Source organism: Pinus tabuliformis, chromosome 5_2 (genome assembly GCF_031772625.1).
Source record: "Pinus tabuliformis cultivar Carrire ecotype Pingquan chromosome 5_2, CPIR1, whole genome shotgun sequence".
Taxonomy (NCBI): domain Eukaryota; kingdom Viridiplantae; phylum Streptophyta; class Pinopsida; order Pinales; family Pinaceae; genus Pinus; species Pinus tabuliformis.
In genome coordinates, this window is record NC_142306.1 from 263,087,133 (window position 1) to 263,111,016 (window position 23,884).

Below are 23,884 nucleotides of genomic sequence, written 5' to 3' on the forward strand. Positions count from 1 at the left end.
GAAAAATTAACTCAAAAACATTTGTAACAATGATTAATTATTTTCGTACTAATTATTTTTAATAGTGACTAATTATTTGCAACATTTTAGTTCAGTAACTATTCCAATTTCAGGCAACATTTTACGCCTAATAAGAATTGACTGTGTTTGATGAGTATCATGTTTTGGCAATTAATCTTATATGATATTTTACATTACAAACAAAACTTAATATAATATTTTATGTGTAATGCTAGTTGAAGGATCAAAGAAAAACGAAATGAGAAATGGGGTGTTAGTAAGTTTTATAGTTGGGTGAGTTTGTTGTCCCAATGTTAAGGGAGGCAAAATTTATACATAAATAGTCTTAGTTCATTACTATTGATTACAGATTCTATAGTTTAAGAATTTTTTAAGAATGTAAAAAACCTTAATTGAACGTTTCAACACTGATACTCCTCGACTAAATAAAAGTTATGTTCTTTCTGTTTTATTGAATTTTGTTCATGCTTAATTTCCTTTTTTATATATAATACTATTGTATATATATTTTTTTGTTAAAAAATTTAAGATTATTGCATGTATATGCTTTTTGTTAAAAAATTTAATTGAGTGTACATATTCAATATTCTTTTTTATTCTTCATGATTTGCTGGCATATATCTCTAATTTTTTTTTTAATGTAATGTTACTTGAAAACATCTCCTTCGTAGTGTCTCTTAATGAAAATACTATTATGTACTTTGTAATATTAAAAATATATATAATATTTATTATTAAATTCAAATTTGAGAAAAAATGATTTTTTTTTCAAATAATTAAGAAAAATGATGATGATGATGATTAACATCCACTAAGACTAGTATGGTCTTTAAGGCCTTAGTAAAGTAAGGGATTATTTGAAATTCTTCAATATTTTATTTCTATTATCGAAAATAAGGGAAAGTAGTGTACCTATGTTGTCATAATTTTGTTTACTTAACAAGTCATGAAGGTCTGTAGTATGGAAAAGATTTTTAAAATTAGAATGCATGTGACTAAGAGAAAGCTCGCAATTTAAGAAAAAGTGATTTTCATCTTTAATATTCTTAGTATCACAAATATGATAGTCTCTTTCATCCCAAGGTGTTTTGGGAATTGACCAATGCCTGATTTCACTTTGAACTCATGAGAATTATTTCATATCTGCGCAATACTTATTTTCTTCTTAGCACTAATCAAATCAGAAAGATAACTTTGGTTATCAAGGTTGGGGTTGATTTCCTCCTTATAGTGCCTTAGCTTCCCCTTTCCTAACTACTTGGTAGCAGCGTGGTAGACTACGTTATATCTGATCTCCCATCATACAACGAAATGGTAAATTTTGACATCTTAAATGACCACGAGCCTGACTCTGATCATAGGCCTTTACTTATAACTCTCAATTTTGTCATGCATAGAGTTCCCATAGAAAATAATACTTACAACCAAAAGAACTTAATATTTGATAAAAATAAAAAGGATCTCTTTCTAAATGAATTAAAAACTAATTTGCCTCCTTTATCTAGTATAGACAACATAGAAGACCTATATCATAATTTTACTACAACCCTCTCATATTCTATTAACAAGTTCTCAATTGAAGTCTCAAATAATAAAAGAAATAGCAAAACCAATCCATGGTATGACAAAGATTGTAAAAGTGTGAGGAGAGAAATTAAGGAAGCTGTTGATGATTCTCTTAAAATGGACAAGATAAGAATATACAAAGCCCTAATTAAAAGGAAAAAAAGGCAGTACATTCGTCAAAGACAGGAGAATCTCTTACACCTCTCTAAGGTAGCTCCTAAGAAATTTTGGAGGCAGATTCTGACTAGGAAGAGTAATGATAATAATAAAATTGCTCTTCACAATTGGAATTCTTATCTTAAAAAGCTTTATGAATCTCCAAATGTCATGGATAATTTGGAAACCCTGCTCACAACGAAAGAAGTTTTCTCTTTAGAAGACATTAAGTTTGGGGTTAATCGCCTCCCTAATGTGAAAGCTAAGGACATTGAAGGTTACCAGGCGGAAATCTTAAAAGTTGGAGGTCCTGTCCTCATCCCCCACATCCACAAGCTTTTCAATCAAACTGTTAAGCAAGGGTTCCCTAAACCTTGGACTGAGAGCCTCATTATCCCTATTTTTAAAAGTGGGGATACAAATAACCCCTCTAATTATCGGACAATTATGATCAGCCCTCTCTTAGCCAAGTTGTATGGTAGTATTCTGGAAAAAAAGCTAAGCATATGGCTTGAAAGTGAAGGTAAGCGGGCTAACGGCCAAGCAGGTTTCAGAAGGCATCACTCAACAACAGACCACCTTGTTACGCTTAGGATCATTACAGAGGAATGTCATAATGATAAATCCAATTTATTTTGTTGCTTTGTAGACTTTAGAAAGGCTTTCGATACGGTCCCTAGATACAACCTTTGGAATAGGTTAGAAGAGCTAAAGGTTCCTCTTGAGTTGAGAGCTGCTACTATAAGGCTATATGAGAATGTAATTGCCAAGCTAAATAACAATGAGGTGTGGTCGAAAGATATTAAGTGTAACATCGGAGTTAAACAAGGTTGTCCCCTCTCCCCTACCCTATTTGGCATTTACATCGATAAGCTCGAAGGTTATTTAGAAGAAGTAGGATGCGATGGCACGATCTTAGCTGGGATAGTCATTATCCTTCTTCTCTATGCTGATGATATTGTTCTTTTGGCAAGGTGCCCTTCTGATCTTGATAAGCAAATCAAGCTTCTTAAGGATTTCTGCTCTACCATGGGTATGACTGTTAACACTGACAAAACAAAAGTTATGATTATCAAATCCAAGAAGGACACTTGCGCTAATTTTATGTATGACAATAATAACTTGGAGGAAGTGTATTCTTACAAGTACCTAGGAATTGATATCCATCACAAGCTCAAATGGAACCATAGCATTGAGAAAAGGATCAATGGGGGGTGGAAAGCTTATTTTGGTCTTGAAAATAATTGTAAAACAACAAACCTCATAATGTGGGATAAGAAGAAGTTCCTCTTTGAAACTTTAGTCACTCCTGTTATCTTATATGGCTGTGAAGTTTGGGGCCGCAACATCTCCAGAGAATCATGGAGAAAGATTGAGCAAATCCAGAAGCATTTTATAACTTATAACCTGAAAATTAAAAGTAATACACCCTATCCTATTCTCCTTATAGAAGCAGGTCTTTCCCCTATTGAGAGCCTAGCTATGCTCAGGTTTCTGTTGTACAAGCACAAGCTCAATAACATAGACGATCATAGACTTCCTAAGCTAGCTTTAAATTCCAGCCAAAACCACCTAAGGCTTAACCGAGGATGGCATAAAGACACAAGGGCCTAGTTAAACTATTGGGAGATCAACAAGAATGATGCTTTGCAAAACATAAATAACATTAAAGATATTGTTACTTCTAAGTTCAAAGAAAAATTGTGGTGTGAGAAAGATTTAGTGTCTAAAAGAAAATTAAGTTATTATAAGAAGGTCATCAACCCCACCCTTGAAGATAAAAAGTATCTCTCTATTTTAACTAGCTCAAAGAAGAAAATTAATATAGCAATGATTAGAATGAATTCTCATGAGCTCCATAGTGAAACAGGTCGTTGGGCAGTTCCTAAAACACCATCGATGGAAAGGATCTGCCATAGTTGTGAGAATAGGAGCATCGAGGATGAAAACCACTTCCTCTTAGAGTGCCCTGCATACAACCACATTAGATCTCAATTTCACAATCTTTGTTACAATATTGACCTTCCTAGCCTTTTACAATGCCAAAATTATAGTGAACTCGGGAGGCTTCTCTCCAAGCTTTTTGAGCATAGGAATAAAATCTTAAATCAAAATAAATAATTTGTCTATTTAGGTCCGATAGATCATTATTTGGTCTCAGCGGACGTTAACCATCATCATCATCATCATCATCATCATTCCAAAACTTTTCCTTACATTTGGAAGTAATAATATTTTTAATATTATCCTCGTTCTCCAACATTATCTTCTCCTTTAACCCCCAATGGTCTAACCAATATTGGGCATCCTTATGTCACCCTTTCTTGAGTCAAAGGTGGGGATCTTTACTAGAATTACAAGAATTTTTGGGGAAACTCTTGGCTTTGATGTTGTATATCTTATTCGTATACATGATATACTTAATCACAGGCATGCTTTCAATGGGGAAAAGGATAGATTCAATTAAGATCATAGGGTAGAGAATATCTCCTTTAATCCTGAGGTGGTAGGTTTGAAATTGTTTTTGTATCAATTCAATCTTCCTCCATGAATCTCTAGATATACTACAACTCCAAACCTCACATCCATATAAAAAAACTATTGGGTGTGGAGCCTGATTATCTTCTGTATTTAAAGGTATCGCCGCATTGGACCCCAATTCGTAACGGGGTGGCAATGTCTCCTGTAAAATATTCGCTGTGGCTGTGACTTTTGGGAGCCCCCCCTAGCGGGGGGATCAGGGGCAGTGCCTCCGAAGCTAAGAATATATGTAAAATTGCCTTGTAAAATGTTGTAATTTCATAGTCAATCTAGGCCATTCATTAGGTGGAGATCTGACGGTAGAAGTTATGTTTAATTTAGAATTTTTTGCCCTAGAAGGTAACCCCTCACGATATATGAGGGAATTGTATTGCGTCTATGCATGTCTATATTCTGAGTGAGGAAGAGAGAGGAGATTTAGAGTGTAGAGGGAATTACAATGGATCTATTATAGGTTGTATCTCTTCAGTTTGCTAGATAATATAAAAAGAAGGACTGGCTATTTCTCTGTGGGCATAGCCCAAACTGAGTGAACTGCGTATATCTATGTCTCTCTTGGTTTACGTGTTTTCTGTGTTTATATTTCTGCAATATTTTATTGTTCCATTTCTCTATAATATATAATTCTCTAACAACTGGTATCATAGCTGAAGGTCTTTTTGGCTGATAAACTCGCAGGAGAGAAGGGTTCTGGGTTCGAGTGGGAGCAATGGCAGAAGATGGTTGGTTTATGGTCGAAAAATTTAACGGCCAAAACTACCAGTTGCGAAAGATGCAGATGGTTGTACCAGAGAGATCTGTACCAACCATTGAGCGGAAAGACAAAGAAACTGATGAGTATGAAAGACACATAATGGGATATTCTTGATAGAAAAGCACTTGGAACAATACGGGTGTGCCTAGCGACATCAGTAGTGTTTAATATTTAAAACGAAATGACAACATAGGGTTTAATGTTGACATTGGCCGAAGTATATGAAAAACCCTCGGCCTCAAATAAGGTATTTCTTATGAAGCGTTTATTTAATATGAAAATGTCAGAAGGTGGATCTATTGCTAATCATTTAAATGAGTTTAATATAGTTATCAGTCAGTTAAGTTCTATAGGGGTAACTTTTGATGATGAAGTTAGGGCTCTGTTATTTCTGTGCTTATTGCCAGAAAGTTGGAATGGTTTAGTTATGGCCATTAGTAACTCTATCTCTAGATGTAGTACTTTAAAGTTTGATGATGTTGTTGGTGCAATTCTTAGCGAGGCAATGAGATGGAAAATCTCCGGTGAGACATCAGGTAATGCTTTGATGGCAAAGACTAGGGGAAGAAAAATGTAAAGAGGAAAGAGCCCTGGATATCGCAGTAAGTTAAGAAAAGGCATATCGAAGTCTAGATCAGGGGTAGTGTGCTAGAAATGTGGGAAGAAAGTACACCTGAAGAAAGAGTACAAGTCTCGAAAGGGAAAAGAAGGAGATGTGCAGTAAGAAAATAATCATGAAGTGAATGTAACAGATGATGTGTTGCAAGATGCTTTGATTCTTTCATTACAAAATATTAGTGATGCCTAGGTAGTAGATTCATGGGCCTCATTCCATGCCACAACCGATAGGAAACATTTTTATAATTATGTTCAAGGATATTTTGGACAGGTTCAATTGGGTGATGATAAACCTTGTAAAATCATTGGAATGGGTACAGTTCTCATAAAACAACAAAATGGAAATCAGTGGCTATTGAAGGAGGTAAGACATGTTCCAGATATGAAGAAAAATCTGATTTCAATAGGGCAGTTGGGAGGTGAAGGTTGCATAACTACTTTCACAGATAAAACCTGGAATGTCACTAAAGGATCCCTAGTAATAGTGAAAGGAGGATAAGTTGGTACATTGTATTTATGCAATGATATTTCTAATTCTGTTAATGCTTTAACATCTACAGGAGAAGATACTGCATTATGGCATCATAGGCTCGGGCACATGAGTGAGAGGGGATGCAGATTCTTCACTCAAGAAATTTGTTGCCAGGTCTGAAGCATGTTGATTTAAAATTCTATGAGAATTGTGTTTATGGAAAATAGAAGAGAGTCAGATTCCTTAGAGTTGGGAAAGAAAAGAAGAGCGAAAAATTAGAGCTTGTGCATACATATGTATGGGGATCTTCTCAGGTATCATCTCTTAGTCGTTCTCATTATTATGTTACTTTTATTAATGATGCAACCAGAAAATCTTGGATTTATTGTATTCGAAATAAATCTGATGTATTTGATACGTCCAAGAAATGGAAAACTTTGGTTGAAAATGAGATAGGCAAAAGGTTGAAGGGTCTCACATCAGAAAACATAGGCAAATATTGCAGCAAAGAGTTTGATGGGTATTGTTCAGAGAATGGAATTCATAGAGAGAAGGCAGTTCTAGGAACACCACAAGAAAATGGTGTGTGAGAAAGGATGAATAGGAAAATCATGGAGCGTGCAAGGTGCATGAGATTGCATGCAGGATTTCCTTTACAATTTTGGGCAGATGCTGTAGATATTGTTGTTTATCTAATAAATATAGGGCCTTCAAGTTCCTTGGATGGTGGTATTCTGGAGGAGGCATGGACAGGTAGAAAGGTAGACTACTCTTTTTTAAATACTTTTGGTTGTGAAACCTTTGTCCACATTAATAAAGAAAATAGAACAAAGCTTGAGGCAAAATCAAAGAAAATGTACCTTTATTAGATATGGTGTTAACGATTTTGGCTATCACTTTTATGATTATGAAAAACATAAAATCATTAGGAGTAGAGATGTCATATTCAATGAAAAGGTTTTATATAAGGATCAGCTGTAAGAAAAGAAATAGGAAAAAGAAAATAGAGAATACATAGTGCTTGACGAGATCACAGGAAAAGTGACAGTGCCTGAAAATCATAATGATCAACAGTCAAAACAACAACCACAATAGCAACAAGCACCTCAAACACCTGAAAGTGGTGTTAGAATATCTACCAGGATAAGTAGACCCCTTGAACGATACTCTCCTTCATTATATTATGTATTGTTGACTGATTCTCGTAAACCAGAATGTTATGAAGAAGCAATGCAGGTAGAAACCAGGAAGATGTGGGAGCAAGCCATGAAAGAAGAGATGGACTTATTAGCACATAACCTAACTTGGGACTTAGTCAGGTTGCTTGCAGGTAAAACAAAATTGCAAAATAAATGGGTTTACAAGTTGAAGGAAGAAGATGGAGGTAAAAAAAGCTATAAAGCTAGACTTGTGGTGAAAGGGTTTGCACAGAAAAAGGGTATATATTTTGATGAGATATTCTCTCCTATTGTTAAAATGACTTCAATCATAACTATTTTAAGTCTAGTAGCAACTAAAGATTTTCATCTTGAGCAGTTAGATGTAAAGACAATCTTTCTCCATGGAGATTTGGAGGAAGAGATAGATATGTAGCAGCCACAAGGATATGAGGTAAAAGGGAAGGAGAAACTAGTGTGTAGGTTGAAGAAGAGCTCGTATGGCTTAAAACAGGCTCCAGGGTAGTGGTATCTAAAATTTGACAGGTTTATTTCTGAACAAGGTTATACTAGATGTCACTCTGATCATTGTGTTTATCTCAAAAGGAAAAATGATGGCAGCTATATTATATTGTTATTGTATGTAGATGACATGCTTGTTACAGGTTCTAACATGCAGGAAATAAATGCGCTCAAAATAAAATTGGCAAACTCATTTGCAATGAAGGATTTGGGTGTTGAAAAAGAAATCCTTGGTATGAGAATAACTAGAGACAGGAAGAATTGCAAATTAACATTGTCTCAAAGTGATTACATAGAAAAGGTGTTGAAAATGTTTAATATGCAGAATGCAAAACTAGTTAGTATACATTTAGCTAGCCATTTCAAATTAATTAAGGAGAAGTTTCCCAAGACTCAGGAAGAAATGGCTCATATGTCTAAAGTTCCATATGCATCAGCAGTTGGAAGTTTAATGTATGCAATGGTATACATAAGGCCTAATATTGCACATGCGGCGGGAGTTGTAAGCAGGTACATGAACAATCCAGGAAAAGAACATTGGATGGTGATGAAGTGGATTCTCAGGTATTTGAGAGGTAGCACAAATCAAGCATTATGCTTTGGTGGTTCAAACATTGCTCTACAGGGATATGTTGATGCAGACATGGCAGGTGATAGAGATAACAGGAGAAGCACAACATGGTATGTGTTTACTGTAGGTGGAATAACTATCAGTTGGGTCTCAAAACTGCAAAATGTTGTTGCACTTTTAACAACAGAAGTAGAATATGTTGCTTCTACAAAGGCTAGTAAAGAAATGACTTGGTTACAAAGGTTTCTGGATGAATTGGGTAAGAAGCAGGAGTTGGGTAAGTTATATAGTGATAGCCAGAGTTCCATACATCTTGCAAAGAACTCTTCATTTCATTCCAAGACTAAACATATACAGCTGAAGTACCACTTCAAATGGTAAGCGTTGGAAGATGGACAGTTGAAGCTAGAAAAGATATACACTAGCCAGAATCCTATAGATACGTTAACAAAAGTTGTAACCAGGGAGAAACTGAGAATTTGCTCAATTTCAATTGGTCTTCGAGTATAATGAAGAAGATGAGAAACAAATAGGTCCAAAGTGTAGTCATTATCCAACAAATGAAGCAACGATGCAGTTGTTATAATCAGTCTCCAAGTGGGAGATTGTTGCGTGTCGATCCTTATCTTCTGTATTCAAAGGTATCGCCACATTGGACCCCAGTTCATAATGGGGCAGCAATGCCATTTGTAAAATATTCGCTGCAGGGGGGGTCTAGGGGGGCCGGCTGTGACCTTTGGGAGCCCCCCCCTAGCAGGGGGATTGGGGGCAGTGCCCCCAAAGCTAAGAATAGATGTAAAATTTCCTTGTAAAATGTTGTAATTCCATAGTTAATCTAGGTTGTTCATTAGGCGGAGATGTGACGATAGAAGTTATGTTTAATTTTGGTTCTTTTGCCCTAGAAGGGAACCCCTCGATATATATGAGGGAATTGTATTGCGTCTACACATGTCTGTATTCTAAGTGAGGAAGAGAGAGAAGATTGAGAGCGAAGAGGGAATTATAGCGGATTTGCTGTAGGTTGTATCTCTTCAGTTTGTTGGATCATATAAAAAGAAGGACTGACTGTTTCTCTGTGGATGTAGCCCAAACTGGGTGAATCACGTATATCTGTGTCTCTCTTGTTTTATGTGATTTTTGTGTTTATATTTATGCAATATTTTATGTGTTCCATTGCTCTTTAATATATAATTCTCTAACAAGAACAAGGGTGAAAAGAGTCTCAAAGAGTATTTTTATTTTCTACTCCATACCTAAAGATCCATTGACTTAGAATTGTTTTTAAGCCCATAATAAACTTTCCAACCCCTAATAATTCTTTTTTCAATGCTATAATTCTAGTTGAGCTGATTATGAATGTCAGTTCCTCGATACTTGTATCACTAAACTTTCTCCAAATATTTATTATCATAAATGGAATTATCATAGGTAATCCTTTTGGCTTTAATTATCATGACCATAGTCTCATCAGTTTTAACAATCATATCCATCTTGGAGCAATAATCTTGGAGTATTCTAAACCACTTGCCGAGATCGTGGTAGATTCTAGCTAGAAGAATGTTATCATCAACATAAAGGAGAAGAGTAATGACTATACTAGTGATCCTAGGACCATCACATCTTGCAACTTCCAAACAGTCTTCTAGCTTATCAATGTAAATGCCAAAAGAGGTAGGTGATAGGAGACACCATTGCTCAACTCCAATATTGCATTTTATTTCTTTTGACCGACGCTCAGTGGTCCTAAGCTTGGAAATAACATTCTCAAATAGCCTAGTCACTACAACCCTCAACTCGAGAGGAACCATTATCTCCTCTAGCATATTCCATAAATTATATCAAGGAATTGTGTTGAAAGCTTTTCTAAAGTCGACAAAATAACCAAAGAGATCAATTTTATTATTGTAACGTTTCTTTGTAATGATTCTAAAAGTAACAAGATGTTCTATAGTTGAGTGTTGTCTTATAAATCCAGCGTATGCTTTAGCTCTTTTATCATGGCTTTCAAGCCAAAGGCTAATCTTCTTTTCCAAAATGACTCCATACAATTTGGCTAAAATGTGACTAAACATAATGGTCCTTTAGTTAGGGGGAATGTTGCTATCCCTACTATTAAAGATAGGCACAATAAGATTTTGTGTCCCTTCTGATTAAGTCAGACCTGGCTGGCTAGATTGTGCAGCTGGGAGGGCTAGTTCAATCCATCCTTCTCGCTGGTTTGCTTTTAGGCGAGACAAGAAAACCTGTGATCTAAGGGCTGGAAGAATCACCCTGGGCTCGGATGAAAATTTATATATATAAATATATTTATATATATATATATATATATTTTATATAATTTTATTAAAAAATTAAAAAAACAAAAAAAACCAAAAGATTATAAAATATTAACAAAATTATAAAAAAATTAAATTAGTATAAATTTATGTTGAATTGGAAAATATATAACAAATTCATTCTTTCTTCATTATTATTTAAACATTAAATTATGATAAATTATAATACCATTATAATAAATTAAAAAAATTTACCATATATAATAAATCTAAAACCTCTATAACCAGCTTAAATTATCTGAAATGTTGCCCTTTATAATTCAATATGAGGAATGTTTGAAATTGATTGATTGGCCCAAACTTTCATAAAGTGATTCAGACCAGACCAGTAAACAAGCAGAACAGGGTTTATGAGTTAGGTTTGCCCACTGAACTTTGTCTATAGGCTATTCGTCTCATAGCTGCTCAACAGTTTCTCTGCTTGCGCGGGGACTACTGTCACTGTGTTTTTACATTACTGTTTGTGGAATTTCTTGACATTGTTGGTTTTATTTTGATACTTTCGGCAAATACGGACTGACTTTACTCGGATTCCATTAGCTTACTGTATGAAGGGATTGTTGATACGGTTTGTGGGGTTCATGAAATATTTTCCAATATTTTCTTGTGGGAAAGCTCCTCATCTTAACGGTAACATCACCCTACGCAATTCGAAAATTATCAGTAAAATTCACGCGAAAAAACTGAGTTTTATAGTGTGTTATGTTAAACGTAATCTCCAAATATTCTTTATATTTGGCATATCATTCTGTATATGTTAGATATCAATGTATTCAAAATAATATTTCTAGAGATGTGATGGATATAAGAATTTAAGGAATTTAATTTAATGGAAGAAAAATATGCAAAATTTTCTTTTAAATTTATTAGAAATATCAAAATGTTTGTCATTAAATATTTGGATTATGTACCTATATAGCAAAATCAAAATGTTTGTCAGTAAATATGTGGATTATGTTTGTATATAGCATATAATCTAGATAAATTATAGTATGTGGATTATGCACATTTATAGTAAATTATGTGGATGTATAAGTTGTGAAAATATAAATTTATAGTACTGTTATATGTATATGATGGACTCTATTAGTTTGAATTCCGTATTGCAACTTTATTTTTTTGGTTTTTATATATTAATAAATATTATTACGAAGGTTCAATTTCATAAATTATTATTATTAAAGAATTCATGAGGTTATTAGGTTTTTAAGTTTTTACTAGCATTGTCATGATTTAGGTTGAAATTAGCATTGGTTGGTAAATATCTTTGCAGTAGTCTAAGTTGAAAAGTAAAGAAGTAATGATGATTTTTGATATAGTTTCACATGTGAAAATCATATAAATTAAAAGTGACTATTAAAAAAAAAAAGAATTGAGAGTGATTAATCTACATTTTTTTATCATGGTACAAGTTGAAAAGAATAAACATTGAGAATGATATAGTTGGTATTTGTAACCATGTTAATAAGTTGAAAAAAAATAGGGATGGATAGTGATATGGTGAAGAAATGAGATAGATATGGTTGACATTTTCATTAACATATAAGATAAAAGGATTAAGAATTGATATTGATGTGGTTGATATTTTTAATAGTGATATTAGTTGAAAAAAAGTAGGATTAATTTTTATTTATGATACAAATTAAAAAACAAAAAAACAAAACAAAAGGATGTTAAGGAAGATAAAACATATTTTCTTGTTTTAATCCTTTTAAACTTATTATTTGGTATTTAGATGTTTAATGATTAAATTAGATTGTAAATATGATTTTGTTAAATTAATTAATTAATATTAATTATATATTATATATCTGTATAATAGTTATTTAAATAAGGGAACTATATAAGTTATTAAAATTTTTATATTCATTTTCTTTTATATTATACCATTTTTATTATTTTGAAACAATGTTTGGTTTGTGTTATATTCTTGTAGATTTTTTACTACAAGTACAATGTTTCTTGGAAAATTAGATATTTGTAAAACTAATTAACTATGAAATTCAATAGACAAAAATATGGTGTTATGGTGTTAAAGGAAGGGAACTCACATTGTAATGATTGACCTAAAATTTGAATGGGGCCATCAAGAATGTGCACCCATAGGAACATATGCACGTTCCTAAGAACACACACATGTTCCTTGGTATTAAGACTCGACATGTCGTGATTATATATATATATATATATATATATATATATATATATATATATATATATATTCTCCCATAATTTGTACCTCAATATTGCCATATTTTTATACTTTTCGGGATCCATATTACCTCCACTAGGGAGCTTCCATTATTGCTACAAACCGTAGGGTTTAATCACCATCCACCTCCACCACCTTCTCCATTACATCCACCAACAAGGTTACAACCATAGACTATCCAATAGTAGCCCTCCATGCTACTACCATTATTTCATTTATGACGACTTCTCCACCCCATGCACCCCCCTAGTGTCATGTCATGATGGACATAAATTGGATGCAACATTAGATGTTTCCTTTTAGTAGGTTATGCTCCACCGAGTCGTCAATATGCATCATTACTTGAGATATTCACAATGATAATAATCATTGATGAAAGTTTTAAATATCTTGAATGGAATCAATTTTATTCAATTTTCCCTTAAATTCCATGGTTTGACTCTTGTAACCGTTGTAGGGTGGTATGACAAAGAGGTTGGCGTTGCGAAAGAGGGAAACATCCATGTTAGGTTGTATCAACTATAATGAGTTTTCTTGGCTTGAATTAAAAATTATTTGTCTGTAAATGTGATAATTGATTGTGGAAAAAATATTATGAGAATGATGTTTCTTTGTGCAATCCCTACAGAAATGAATCTCATCAAAAAAGTAAAAAACTTGAGCTACCTTTTCTAGTAAGAGGAGAAAGATAAACTTCTAGGATGAAAATGATGGTGTTGAGGGTGGAAGTGGTTAATGAGTGACCAATTAAAGTCATTTTATTTATAGGGAATCATATGCCATACTTTCATGTTTGGGCATGAGATGCATTTTATCTCATAGCATTATAACAATAAGGTAGAGTCATAACATTGTAACCACAATGATGGATTCACAACACTATAAAAATAATGGTAGAGACACAACACTATAACAACATTGGAGGAGTTGCAACATGGTAGCAACAATGACAGATTCACAACATTGTAACAACAATCATGGAGTTTTAGCACTATAATATAAATGACGAAGTTGCAACAATATAACAATGTGATGGAGTTGTAACACTATAACGACACTTTAACTTCATCTTCTATTTCTATTAAAATCATTCCATGCAGATTGATTTAGGTTAAAGATGCTCCTACATCAATCATTAGTGACTTATTTCTACAACTAAGAATAGGGATTTAAAAAAAATGAGGTAAAAATAATGTGTATAAAATAAAAGGCTTAATCATAACAAGAAATTATTGTTTAAAAGTGGCATATATGTTTTATTATGGAAATTTTAAAACATGCATTAATAAATTTTTGTTGATAGAGTAATAATGATTTATAAAATATTTTCATGTACATTTCATCATTAGTTGTTTCCACACTTGAAATCAACCTTATGAGTCTAGGTTTCATCATATAAAAAGCAAACCTACATTCAACATATGATGAATGCACCATATCAAATAATGAGTTATAAAAGTCAACTATTTGTTTTGAAAAGTGTTGGATCCTTTCTTCTATAAATAGATTTTATTTTAAAGGAAACTTGAATGCTTTACAAATTAGAATATGAAAAGTGGTGGATTTAAATCTCGCCAATTCATCTCCATGCATTGTAGTGACATTTCCCCCTTTCAATGGAATTTTTCCACACTTTACAACAGAATACCTCATGATAAGATAACTTGAATAATTTTTATAGATAACAATAATTGCCTATTGTATTACATCTCTATTTCTCTTTCTACAATATTTGATAATGTTTATATATATATAGACTAATAAATTGGAATATGACATTTCACATTAGAACTAAGAAAAAATAATATACCAAGGACACTAATGTCTATTTATTTAGTAACACAATTGATCATATTAATAATAACAATATCACGAAAGATAACTTAAAAAAAGCTATTTTTCTTTAAATTTATTCCATGCTAGTCACTCACTTGAACACTTAATCCTCCATGTATTCAACAATATTTTTAGACACTAACGAAATTCGAATCAAATTAGATTATCCTTTGTGAGCTAATATTCCTCTCCTTTTCACCCTTGGCCGCACATGTAGCTTTTCTTTTAGTTTTTAGTATTTTTCATATTTTGTCTAGAGTTTCTTCTAGGGATATTGCATCCATAATTATTTGTATCGATGTTTCGAGCCATCCACTGTGGGTCATCATCAGGATAGATAAAAAAATATATAAGCTAGATCTTGACGGAATGAATAAATAGATGTGTGAGAAGGTGATGGAATGGGAAAGATGGTGTTCGACATGCCTTAGGTTAGGTTAATTAATAATTAATAAAACTTTATAATTATTACAGTTAGTACTTTTATAAGAATAATTAAATTTTAATTTACGATTAGAATGATTTCAACTATAATTGATATTTAATTCCTTGTTGATGCATAATAACGTACATAGGGGAAATCGGTTGGTCTATCCTAACTAGGATTCAAGAACATGTCGCTGACATAAAACACAACCGCTCAAAAACCTCAGCTCTAGCTGAACAGTCCAGTAAAACTAATCATCATGTATGTATTGAAAACTCTAGAGTGGTGGCCAAAATCGATCATTATCATCATAGAAAATTTAGAGAAGCTATAGAAATAGGAAAACACCCGAACAACCTCAATCGTGATGAAGGATGGAAACTAAGTGACAATTGGATTCCTACCTTAACCTCCTAAATCATCCTCCCCCACACCCTCTCCTAACATATCCTCTTTCCAGTGGACCTTTCACCCTCATCTCTAAACCTGACTCTTCTCTCTCTAAACCTCACTCTTAATTAATCACAACCCTAATTTTAAATTTTTTTAATTATCTCAATCTATAAATTTAATTAATTTACAATTTAAAATTTGAAAAAGAAAAATAAATAAATAAAATAATTTAAAATTTGTAAGAAATTAAAAATTTAACAATATTCTTAACAAAAATTCTATATTATAAATAAATCATAATTAATTAGAATTTATTGTAATCCTAAATCCAAAATATATTGAATAATTTGAAACAACATTAACATTTACATATAAAAAAAAAATCAATAATATTCCTAATATAAGTATAATTTAATATCATATTTAAATTAAAATTGATTAAAATTATTTAAATTTTAAATTCTATATGTTTTCAATCTTAAAATTCTATTAATTCCAATACATGCAAGGTCCTGGCAGATGTCCGCTGTGCAAAAACGATTCTGAGACCATCCACCACCTGTTTCTGAACTGCCCCTTCACTAAAAAGGTGTGGGAAGAGGTGCAGGGCTTATTAAAGAAGCATTTTAGATGGGAAGGGGCTTCCATTATGGTAGCTTGGGATCTATGGTGGAATCAGAACTCGGGGGGGAATTTGAGGAACCTCCCGCCCATCAACTCCTGGGGCGTTTGGATAGCCAGGAACAAAACCATTTTTCAAGACACATCTCTCTCAGCTGAGACCATAGCCATTCAAAGCTCAGCCATATTTTTAAGTATTCCTGAGCCGGAGGAACCAAGTAAAAAATCTCAGAACAGGGAAGAACAAATAAGACCAAACATTCCGTGGGCCTATTTCGATGGAGCCTCACAAAACAACACAGCAGGGGCAGGCATAGTCATTCATTTAAATGATTCTCATTCTCTCTCGGCTTCGGTGGGCATTGGCACTGGTTCAAACAACTTCGCTGAATTGTCAGCCCTCAAGTTACTCCTCTGTTGGCTTATTCACAGACACATCTTCGCAATCCAGATCTTTGGGGACTCTTTAAATGTGATTAAATGGGTTAATGGAACCATTAGATGTCAAAACTATACGCTGCGACCTCTTCTTGAAGAAATTATGCTTTTAAAACAGTCTTTTAATGCCTTTTCCATTGATCACATATACAGGAGCCGGAATGAAGACGCGGATAAACTATCTAAAGATGCTCTGCAGCAGGCTGTGGGCATTTGGAAAGTGATTGAAAAGCATCATGATCAGCTACAGGAGTCGTTCCAGCCTCCTTATGTCTAAATTCCGCTCGCTGTTTCTGTTTTTATCAGTCTCGTTGTTGGTCACGGACGTATGTATCTTGTGCACATAAACTTTGATGTTTTTGCTGAGACCGCTTTTTCTTCTCGGCCCAAGTGTTTCGGGCGTTATTACATGTAAACAATGGGCTGTTTATCCTCTTATGGAGGCCCACGTTTTCATACAGTCGGAGTAATGTATTTGGTGACTGTTACAGGCAGAGAATCTGCCGAGGTTTTTTGGTTTTTTTTGTAAAAAGAACAGAACTGTTCCCACCTTCAGGGGATATGGACTTTTGGTTTGTCTTTGGACAGTTTCAGAGAAGAGACACTTTTCTCTGGTTCAGCTGAGGGGTTTCTCCTCACTGCAACTGAATGCGTTAGCATCTGCTTGTAACTTTTTATCTATTTCATATATAAAAAGTTCGCTTTTTTCTCCGGAAAAAAAAAATTCTATTAATTCCATAAAAAAAATTGGATTAAATACTAATATTATAGAAATCCTAATAACATTCTTAATTAAATTCCAAAATAATAAAATTAAATTAAAATCAATCCAAAATAAAAATTCAATTATTATAATAAAATTATTAATTATTAATTAACTAATGCCAATATCATTAATAATACTCCCAATAAGATTATAATGGAATAAAACCAATTAGAATTAAAATTTAATCTAATTTATTTTTAAATCTTTAATTCAATTAATTCTATCACAATTATATTCTAAAAATTAAAAAATTTTCTAAAGATTCTATATACTTTTAAGAAATTAAAAATAAATTAATTGAAAATAACAAATAATAAATTTTGGATTAAATATTAATATTATAAAAAACCTTAATAAAATTCTATAGTATAATTAAATAAAATTAATATCAATTATAATTGAAATCATTTCAATCATAAATTAAAATTCAATTATTCTTATAAAAGTATTAACTGTAGTAATTATAAATGTTCATTAATGATAAAGTTTTATTAATTATTAATTAACCTAACCTAAGGCATGTCGGCTACCATCTTTCCCATTCCATCACCTTCTCACACCTCTATTTATTCATTTCGTTGAGATCTATCTTATACATTTTTTGATATATGTTGATGATGAGCCATAGTGGATCGCTTGAAATGTTGATACAAATAATTATGGATGCGATAACCCTTGAAGAAAACTCTACACAAAATATGAATCGTAGAAGCCTCAAAACAATAATTTTTCATATTGTTTCCTAGCCACTTCAATCCTTTCCTTGAGATCAGTCCCTAAGAAATAATGGATAATATATGGCACAATTGCACCCTTCTACTGAGTGTATCAACCACTTGATTCTCCTTTCCCTTAATATACTTAATATCGAAATAAAAATCGCTAATCATGGCCAACCATATAGGTTTCCTGGCATTTAGTTTTGGATGATCAAATAAATAATCCAACCCTCCATGATGAGTCATTAGAGTAAATCTTTTGCCAATGAGGTAGTACCTCCACATCTTCAATGCATGGATGATGGAAACCAACTCTAAGTCATGGGGTACATAGTTCTGCTCATGCTCATTTAAATTTCGAGATTCATAACAAACTACTTGGCCTTCCTGCATTAAGACTCTACCAAGTCCCTGTTTGTAGGCATGTGTGCAAACCACAAAAAAATTTGTCTAGTCCCTTCCTAGAAATGCATTGTACACTCTCATTGGTAATACATTCCAATTGGTAATAGTTTTCATGCTATTTAGTTGGAATGGGCACACTCTCACCCAATGCTCTACTCTTTTCTTTTCTCTTGTGTCAAATTGGACCTGCCATGATTCGTCTTGCGATTTCTTGGCCATTTAGCATTGCTCCACAATTTTTGGGCTAACATGGCTATAGTTAGATCCTTGATCAATTAAATTAGAGATATTTCAATCACAAATCTTACCTTTTGTCTCAATTATGGATGCTTGATAGTCGGTCTATCTACTATCCAATACTACATAGATCTTGGGTATGCTTTGGGCTACTTACTAGACTATTTTAGCCTCCCATATGTTGTAAATATTTGATCCATCATTTTTGTGCTATAGGAAATCCTTCCTCAAGTGATTTCCCTCTCAAGACCAACATGTATGTGGTCCTCTACCAAAATTGTTGATCTCTTATCTTGTGGGTTCGTTAATTCGACCTCTATTCTCATAATTAAATTTATTTTGGGGTCAATTATATTTTTCCAGAGTCGGGCCTTCCCTTTTGTTCATATATTGCAGCCTCCACTCCTTATTTCATTTTTCTTTGTATCTTAGACCATTTCTTTCCTTCCACTCACTCTTGGATTATCGTCTACGTTTTGACTAGTAACAATGCTTGAATTTTCAAATTTTACCTTTCAATGTTTGTGGTTCATTGAATTCAATTATATATTTGAAGGACTGGGGCAGTCCACTAATAAATCTCTAAACCTTTTCCTTTGTATTCTCAAAGTAGTCATGAACCCTGAAGAACATTTTCATCCAAAGCAGTGATGCTTCAACATATTCTACTTTCTTTGCTTCACTTTCAAATATAGGAGGTTTATATTTCTTAAATTCTTCTACTACACACTCCTTTCCTTTTTCCTTTTCATAATGATGATTATGTACGGTGTCTATGATTTTCACTAAGTTGTTGTCTCCAGTGGTTTGTCCTTTGTTATGGGGTATCTAAACGAATACCCCTCTTATGGTGTCCTCATTTCACAACCTATACATTTTCTTGAATTTTCTTCCATTTGATCCATTATTCTTTTCTTCTCATTTTGTGGAACTATGCCTTCCTCTATGGATAACTCTAAATTCATGTTTCTTTCACCTCTGTAACTCTAAGAGGCTCTATTATATGACTGCATCAACTTCTACTTATCTCTCTTGTCCCTTGACAAGCATTTAATTCTCATCCTTGTAACTTCTTATTTCTACACTTCAAATACTCAAGGTATACATTAAATTAGGAGAATCTTCCCCTCTTCATTGTTTAATGAACTTTTCTTCCAGTCCACGTGGATAGGCACACTCCTCTGAAAAATTGGAGGTTGAACTAGTCGACAAATCTGCAACATAATAAAACTCAACAAAGGGTGAAATCCCTGACCCCTCACCTCCCTCTAGGATGTCTACACTTTGGGCCTTGACTAGCCTAACCCTTACCTGACCATTCAATATGACTCCCAACTGGCGAGTCCCATTGACCACTCCCCATACACACATTGGTTCAAACACTATTCCACCAAAGGTCCAACCTTTCCAACCAACATCCTCACCTACAACTTGGTTCATCGTATAGGAGACTTCAGGCTGGCATTGCAAGCTTCACATTCCCTTTTACACAGGGGATAGATATCCTTCTATTGACGGTTTTAGAAGTCCACAAATGCAAGGGGTTTCCTTGGTGTGAAGTCCCAACTAGACCTCACATTGTTTTGGATAGGAGACCCGTCCAGGAATTTGGCATGGCCACCATTATATTTATACTATATATTTTCCTTGGCTACATTTATCAACACAAGAGAGTATATAAACTTTGTGATTTTGTGAAACACCAATTGAAATGGATACAAATCACTTTCACGAACATGAAAAAAGAGAGTGAGCCTTTAGAAGTAAAGTAATAGTACTATCCCAATAAAGACACAAGGGAGAGTAGAGAGAATTGTTAATTAAATTTCAAAATAGTTCGTAAGGTAACAACAATCATAAAAGTACGTAACAATGCACATTCAAAAAGATGTTCCAAATCCAAAAAATATTTTATTTTCATTAGTATGTATGAACACCAACATATATCAAAAACATTAAAAGAATAGTCTTACAACATCCATAATACATGCAAGAAAGGGCTCGAGCTTTGAAAGCTTGAAATATTAAGTAAAAGTTCAAAGCACAAAATTAAAATGATGCAACATTAGCCTAAATATTGGAACATTAAGCCACCACTTTCTCCTCCAAAGAATAATTTTCTCTCCTATGCTATGATTGAGAAGCCAAGGCTAAAGTCCCAAAAGACCTCTTGTTTATGTTATGAGGACTTATCTGTAACAAATGAGGTGATCCTTCACCTCCCATGTGACTTTTGACCTTCCTCATGACTCTTGAGCTCCCATATGACTTTTGAGCTTCTACATGACCTTTGGACTTCCTATTGACTCTTGATATTCCATGTGTAACCCTTCGGCTTCCACACATTTTACATTTTATAATTTTTGAAACTACATAATTACATTTCACAAATAATGTGGTAAAAAATACATGGGACAAAATAACATTCTTGTGCAAAGCTACAATTTGGTGACTATGAGAACTTATTGTAATTTATTAATGCCAAGTTCTTATATTTTCTAATATGTCTTCAATTATTCATTATATATCTTGATTGTACTTCATATTCACCCTCCAAAGGGTTTCGATAAGTATTGTTACTTTTTAAGTCAAAAAGATTTTCACTCTCTATCATGGTCCAAAGTTCCTTTACTCCGGCATGAGAGCATCTTTGTATCTTATTTCTACAAGTTTGTATTATGAAACCAACTCATAAAAAGTTAGAAAATATATATCAACGCCTTATAAATAAGCCTCTTCGAGGAGGCAAACTCCCTTACATTACACAAATGAACACTTCCTAGATGATTCAAATGACAAAACATCCTTTCTTTATATAGGATTTTAAGGGGTCACAATATAACCAAAGCCGACCTAACATTAATAATATAAAGGCACAAAAATAATAATAGTGGGATTCTATGGGGCATAATAATAACAATATGGGGACAATAGGTGCACAAACATAACAATAAGGGGTACACCGACAATAGTAATCATGGAATCAATAGTATTATAGGGACCTAACATGCCCCTCTCCTTCAAAAAAGTGTTGTCCTCAATGTTTGAGTAGTTATAAATGCTTCTATATAGAATTCTCATCCTCCCATGTGGAATCTTCAACGGGTAAGTTCTTCCACTTGATGAGATACTCTGAAATTGATCGATTTCATAGCTATCGAGTTCTTGTTTCTTTGACTCCTTCCAGTTCCAATATGATTTTTCCTTCCTCATCAACTCCTAGCAATATTTTTTTAACTGAAATCTTGTCGCCTATAACTTTCTTTAAGCATGAAACATGGAAAATTGGGTGCACTTGGGAAGCTGTAGGAAGCTCACATTTGTATGACATAGTACCTATCTTTTGCAACACCTTGTATGGACCATAATACTTTGGTGATAATTTATTATCCTTCTTAGCTTGCTTGAGGGACATTTATTTATATGGTTGTAACCATAAGAATACCCAATCACCTACATCAAAACTTCTTTCGTTGCGATGTTGATATGCTTGATGTTTCATTCTATTCTGCGCCAAGGTGAAGTTATTTTTTAACAATTGGAGAACATGTTGTTGATGCTCGATGTGATATTCCACTGCTTGAACCTTAGAATTTTCTCTTAAATATGATGTGATGGATGGTGGATGATATCCATAAAGTGCCATAAATGGGGTCATTTTTGTTGCAGTATGGAAGGAAGTGTTATACCACCATTTAGCCAGAGGCAACCATTTGACCCATTGTGTTTGTTTATTAGATACAAAGCAACAAAGATATCCTTCCAAACATGTGTTTACTATCTCAATTTTCCCATCAAATTGAGGATGATAAGATGAGATATGAGCTAACTGAGTACCAAGACAAGAAAATAATTTTGTCCAAAAATTTCAAATGAAAATGGGATCTCTGTCGCTTACAATAACCTTTGGGTTTCCATGTAGCTTTTGAATTGTTTCCATAAATGCAGTAGAAACTGTACTCGCTTTAAATGGATGAGATAATGCACAAAAGTGTGCATACTTGGTAAGTCTATCAACTACCACCATGATAACACTCTTTCCTTCGGACTTGGGTAAACCTGCAATAAAATCCACTGAAACCTCCTCCCAATATTGGCTTGGAATGCATAAAAGTTGTAATAGTCCTCGGGTCTTAATTGTTTCAACTTTATTTTGTTGGAAAACCAAACATTACACCATAAACTTTTGAATATTTGATTTAAGGCCATCCCAAAAAAATTCCTTCTTAGCCCTATGGTAGGTTTTTAGAAATCCTAAGTTCCCTCCTAAGGGAGAGGTGTGTAATTCCATAAGAATATTTTGTTTGAGTTGTGAATTCTTACATAGGTATAACTGATCCTTGTACCATAATGAATCATTTTTCCAGCTAAATGTATCAGATGTACTGGGATCTTGTTGTATCTTTTGAATGAGTGCCAACACTTCCTCATCACTCTTCCATTCATCCCTTGCTTCGTTTTTCCAATCTAGTTGGATAATAGGAATGGTGCAAAGAAATGCTTCCACATCCTCATCCTTTCTTGAGAGTGCATCTACCACAAGATTTTTCTTCCCTTTTTTGTAGATGATTTCAAAGTCATAACCCAACATCTTTGTGACCCATTGTTTCTGCTCTTCTAAGGATAATATTTGTTCTAAAAGGTATTTAACATTATAATGATCTGTTTTTAACTTGAAGTGTCTTCCCATTAGGTAGGGTCACCATTTCTTAAGTGCATGTAGTATTTCCAATATTTCCTTCTCATAAATATCTTTATGTAAATACTTTCCTTTGATTGGACGACTTTCGAAAGAAATGGGTCTTTCTTCTCGCATTAAAACAACACCAATTCCATTTCCTGAGGCATCACATTCCACAATAAAGGTTTTTGTGAAGTCTGGTATAGCTAAGGCTGGTGCTGCAGACATTGCCTCTTTAAGATATTTAAAGGCCTTCGTCTCTTTTGGAGTCCATGAAAATGCATCTTTCTTCAATAGTGTTGTTAGAGGTGTTGTTATTCTCCCATAATTCTTAACAAATTTGAGATAATACCTTGTCAACCTGAGAAACACTCATAGATGCTTTATGGATGTGGGGATTTTCCATTCCTTAATGGTTTTAATTTTGCTAGGGTC

At 33.5% G+C, this 23,884-nt stretch overlaps 1 protein-coding gene across 1 annotated transcript; it reads left to right on the forward strand.

Annotated features, from left to right (window-relative positions):
• Positions 1-16,084: 16,084 nt before the first annotated feature.
• Positions 16,085-16,918, forward strand: LOC149158517 (uncharacterized). The gene has a single exon (XM_089434017.1). It carries the CDS (start codon positions 16,085-16,087, stop codon positions 16,916-16,918), a length of 834 nt encoding a protein of 277 aa, XP_089290143.1.
• The last annotated feature ends 6,966 nt before the right edge of the window (positions 16,919-23,884 follow it).

Coding starts and splice junctions, on each gene's coding strand:
- LOC149158517 (XM_089434017.1), top strand. CDS start 16,085: ATGCAAGGTCCTGGCAGATGTCCGCTGTGCAAAAACGATTCTGAGACC.